The sequence below is a fragment of the Montipora capricornis genome, chromosome 10, assembly GCF_036669925.1.
Source record: "Montipora capricornis isolate CH-2021 chromosome 10, ASM3666992v2, whole genome shotgun sequence".
Taxonomy (NCBI): Eukaryota; Metazoa; Cnidaria; class Anthozoa; order Scleractinia; family Acroporidae; genus Montipora; species Montipora capricornis.
Genome location: NC_090892.1, coordinates 43,936,264 through 43,941,263, shown reverse-complemented (window position 1 = coordinate 43,941,263; position 5,000 = coordinate 43,936,264). Strand labels below are relative to the sequence as shown.

At 39.8% G+C, this 5,000-nt stretch overlaps 1 protein-coding gene across 1 annotated transcript; it reads left to right on the top strand.

The window, feature by feature from the left end:
- The first annotated feature begins 2,295 nt into the window (after positions 1-2,295).
- Positions 2,296-3,576, top strand: LOC138020884 (uncharacterized protein KIAA1958-like). Its single transcript, XM_068867787.1, has one exon. The coding sequence runs from the start codon at positions 2,296-2,298 to the stop codon at positions 3,574-3,576; it is 1,281 nt and encodes a 426-aa protein (XP_068723888.1).
- Positions 3,577-5,000: the final 1,424 nt, after the last annotated feature.

Sequence of the window (5,000 nt, the reverse complement as noted above, 5' to 3'; positions counted from 1 at the left end):
CCATGCATTTGTTGGTCAATGAAACAAAGATCCATTGAAGGCCAACATACAATGGTGAAAAAGGCAAGATTTTGAAAGTTGAAGACATTCTTAACCCAGGTGATAATAATTATTATGCTCCTAAGATATCCCTGGTCCATCATTACTTCCTCAAGAAGTTTAATTAAATAAGAAATTTACAAGAAATCTGTCTAGAACCGGGGGCTGAGTAATTCGAAAATTTACAAATACTGTATGGGCTCATTCGTGCTTTTCCACACAAAGGGCGTAAAACTAAGGGGGCAACTTAGTTTAACGTTTGAAGTCAATTTGTTTAAAACAGGACATCTAGTAACCATTCGTTTTCTTGTTAGTGAGATAAAATTTAAACAATGATGTCAGCAAAGATTTGCCTGCAGTATTCAAATGAGGTGTCAACAATCTTAGCAGAATGAAGTCAAATTCAGAGTCAAAAGTCGTTCTCGGGACTACCGGCAAAGACACTCTTACTCCATCAGTATTACACTAGCGCTTGGCTCAAATCACACACAATTTTTACTTACTCTCTTTAAGCGATTATTCTTCTTAACTTGTCTCCGATGTTCCTCATATTTGTTATTAGCTTTTCTTGTTGCATCATCCTGCATAGATCTCCAGTGTTGATGGACAGCATCTATAACAAATACATTGTTTATTAATTCCTGCAAACAGCTCAAGTTCAAGTTTGCTGTTTAAAGTATTTAAAAAGGTAATGACCAGAAAGCCCAAAGGAAACCACTGGGCTTATAATAAGAGATAGGCTCCCTCCCTTCCTAAGGCTAAATGAAGGTTCTTACCTTTAATTGACGCCTTCTCCCACTTGTCTTTGCCATATACAGAACGGACTTCACAGACAATTTTTCTGGACATTGCCTGATTTGCTGGACTGTGGAAACTGCCAGTGACAAAACAGATAGGAGATAGGAAATAAATTATTATTGTCTTAAATCAACCTTAGAAAATTGCCCACAGCACAACTATCAACAGCTGACACAAGAGAGTGAACAAAATAATAATAGTAATGATAATAACAATAATAAATTAACAGTCATATATCAAGGAACTTGCCTTGAGTGGCTGCAATAAATCAGAACTATTAAAAATAAAAGTAACAAGTTAAGGAACAAGTCATTGTTCATTCAGTAGGAGACTGGTGCAAACTGACATCAAAATTGTTTTACTATCATGAACTATAAAATCTTGCCCTGGTCAAACAACTTTGAACAAAAAAAAAAGGGGAAAAGAGGTTGCTTGTGAAAAATAGGAGAAAAATTAATTAGGAAAGACTACAGAAAAGGGAAAAATTAACTTGTCACGTGTAGTAGGTATAACTGAAAGTACAGTATCTTTATGACTAAAGTTAATATGTATGTAAGCCAAATATACAGTATTTGAACTGTGGAGACAACTAATCAAGTTGAGATGCTGATCATCGCAGTTTTTTAGCATTCATGTTACTTGAGCAGTAACAAAAAGAAAGCCTGAAAATTTTAGGTTTCAACAGGATGCAAGTCCTGACCTCTGCGATGGTGCTGCAGTGCCCTACCTGTTCAGCTACTTTCAAGCCATCTGGGAGATGGTCATTACGTGAGTTCCTAGTGAGCCTGTGGAGGACTGCACCAATACCACAGGTCAGAGTTCAAATCCCATTCAAGCCTGAATTTTCAGGCTTCCCTATCTGCAGTTCAAATATATATGGCTTTATTTATGTTAACTTTCATCATACAGGCTCAACATGAAGTCAAATAATGACCAGCTCCCAGATGGCTTCATAGCTCAACTAGACGAGCACTACCCCGGTATCACAAAGGGTAGGATTCAAGTCTGGTTCAAGCCTGAGTTTTCAGGCTTCCCTTTCATTACTGCTCAAGTAACATAAAGTTACAAGTGCAATGATCAGCAGTTTAACTTGAAATTATCTAATCAGTTACTGTGTAAAAATCAATACCACCCATCCTGTTTGCTTTATCTTTCCCCACCAATCAAAAGGAATTCTAACAGTGAGTTTCACCTGGAGTTAAAGTCAAATGCGAGCACATTTTCTTGATCCTCTTCTTGCTGTTGGTTTTGTTGAAGCTCTTTGTAGACCTTCCTTACAGCATTCTTGGAGGAGCAAAAACAGAATAAAAATAATTACTTACTTACAAAGAATGATTCTTTCATGATCATTTTTTTTTTTTGTTGATCTTTGATTCTCTGTAATGCATAGAGTGGAGCATAAATGCAGGCAATTAATAACCCTTTGTTATTACATGGGTAGCTCCGTGAGCGGGCAAGATGAACCAAATCCCGTGCTGTGATTGGCTACCCGAGCGGGCAAGATGGAGCGATCTTGCCCGCTCGGGATTACGCGCTTTGTCCCGCAAGAAAAATTTCTCTGAAGCCGGCTCAACAAAATTCTGTTTCGTAATTTGTCTCCCGAAAAGTCTTTTCCGTGACAGTCAAAGATTTCTTGTGGTCTCTGTATCGATTGAATTGGAAAACGAGAAAACCGAATGTGTCAACGAGAATGAAAACAAAGAAAACAAAAATGTTGACGAGTTTCATGAATTTATTTTGCAACAAAAACCGGCAAACACAAAGGTTAAAACACAAAGTGACATAAAGGCATGGAAGCAGTTTTGCTTACAAGAAAACGAGAACAGGGAACTGTCTGACATACCTGAGGAAGAATTGAATTTGCTGTTGTGCAAATTTTTCAAAAGTTTGAAGAAATTAGACGGCACAGAGTACGAGCCTGGCAGTTTGATGTCCTTTCAACGAAGTCTTCAACGCTCCTTGAACGAAAGAGGTTCAAATGTAAATATTATTGAAGGAGACAACTTCAAACTCTCAAGAGAAGTCTTAAGTGCCAAACGCCGACAACTTGTCGTAGAACATGGCAAAGGGAACAAACCACAAGCTACCCGTGAGCTGACAGAGGCCGAGGAAGACAAGCTTTTCGAGTGCGGTGAATTTGGGACCTCAAATCCAACAATCTTGCAGCGTACCTTGTGGTGGATAATTGCCCTTCACTTTGGGTTCAGAGCTCGTGACGAAAGCCGCCGATTAAAGTGGGGAGACGTCACTCTGGAGAAAGACCCAGACATGGAGAATGAGATTCTTGTGTGGAGATATGAGCGAGGGTCCAAAACACGTCAAGGCCATGACAAGCCATACAGTGTTCGTGCTTTCCATCCTACTGCGCAAGCAACCGGGAATGAGCATTGCCCGGTTAAAATCTTCAAAGAATTTGCTCGCCGTCGTCCTTCGGAGGTGAATAAGCCAGATTCCCCCTTTTGCCTCGCAGTCAAACATCAGCGAAAACCAGATGACGAAGTGTGGTATATGCGAAGTCCGCTTGGAAAAAATGAAATCGGCAAATTTCTCTCTACCGCTGCGAAAAATGCTGGTTTACAAGGCAGAGTAACCAACCACTCGGTGAGAAAGACCTGCATTTCGCGTCTCCTCAATGCAGATGTCCCAAATAATTTTGTGGCACAGTTAAGTGGTCATCGCAGTCTGAAAAGTCTCGACGATTACAAATCGGCCTCGTATGAACATCATCCCTTGCGCTGAGCTGCTCGAGCAGCAACCGGCCAGCTAGCATCTCCACTCGCACAGAAACCACAACTCGTTCCACCCCTTCAGTTACCAGTGTTGAGTCTGCCACCTTTGATCCAGTCCAGATGGGCTCAGGTTTTTTCTCAGGAGCAACGATTGGAAGTTTTAACAACTGTACCTTCAACATCCAGCTTACGTCGGGGCAGCTTTGCACCACAGAGCTGAGCGACAGTTCTTCGAAGCGCCCAAGGATCGGCGAAAGCGACGGCCAGATGGAATGAACACCTTTGCTATAATGGTTAAGCACTCTTTAGAACTTAAGTGCTCAAAATTTAAGCCATTTTGGGACATTTTTAAGGTTCAAAAGACTTTTCGAATTTGCCTCGAGCGGTTTCGTACATTTGTCATTCCATTCAGACGTACGCGTTAGACATTTACTCGTCAAAAATGTAAACCAATCAAATGATTGTATTTCTGCATTCATCCAATTAGGATGAAGGAGAACGCGCCATTGATTTTTGCATGTAACTGGCTTCGTTTTCAGTCACTGAAAATAAACCAAAGTACAAAGCTCACTTTTTTAGTGTCTTATCCCATATAATAAATCCTTTATTGACCAAGCTTGTTCGGTCAAGATGGCTGGATATTGGCCTCGTTCTTTTTTTGCGAGTATCATATCTCTCAATTGCCGTCTTTCTCATCTTCTGGAGTGTGGTTTTTGTGAAATGTAATCTCTGGCTGTTTCCTCATATATGTAGGTCCACACTATTCAAGTGGATTAGGAAGAGAAGATAATTCTGCCCTCTTTTCACGAAAGTAAAGGAAAGAAACTTAAAAAAACATACATTCACTTTGAACTAATAAGGTACCGTCGCTGACTAAAACTAAATTTCCTCAAGATTTCAAAACTGTCAACCACAACTCTATTAGGGACCTTTTCCAGTCTCCCAGTCCTTTCATTTTAACGTTTCATGATGAATTCGAAATACATGTGCCATTCTTTATCCGACCTGGAAATTTTTCCTCAGGGTTTTTGTTTTTTTTAATGGGTTCCTGATCTTAACTTATGCTTGAAGTAATGCGTGACATATTACAGTCGCGTTACCTGCGCAGTAAAAGTTGCGCACAAACAATTAGCGCGAAGGGCCTTAAGGCTTTTTCAAACCTTTAAATTAAAGCGTCATCCTTTCCACCTTACATGAGCTTGTCTTCCTTTCAAGTCATCAATTAATCATTGTAAAAGTTCTAATTCTTTCAACGAATAAAGAAATCTGCTTCAAGCTCATCCTTGTGCACTATGCACGTGTATATCGATTGATTGATTAATTTTGAATAGAAGCTTACTGTAATGAAAATTAGGATCAAAAATACTTACCGAGCACTCGGGATCGCTTTCCTTTGGCTTCGGGAAGAGTTTTCTCTTTGCTTCAAATTTAAGA

Coding starts and splice junctions, on each gene's coding strand:
- LOC138020884 (XM_068867787.1), top strand. CDS start 2,296: ATGAACCAAATCCCGTGCTGTGATTGGCTACCCGAGCGGGCAAGATGG.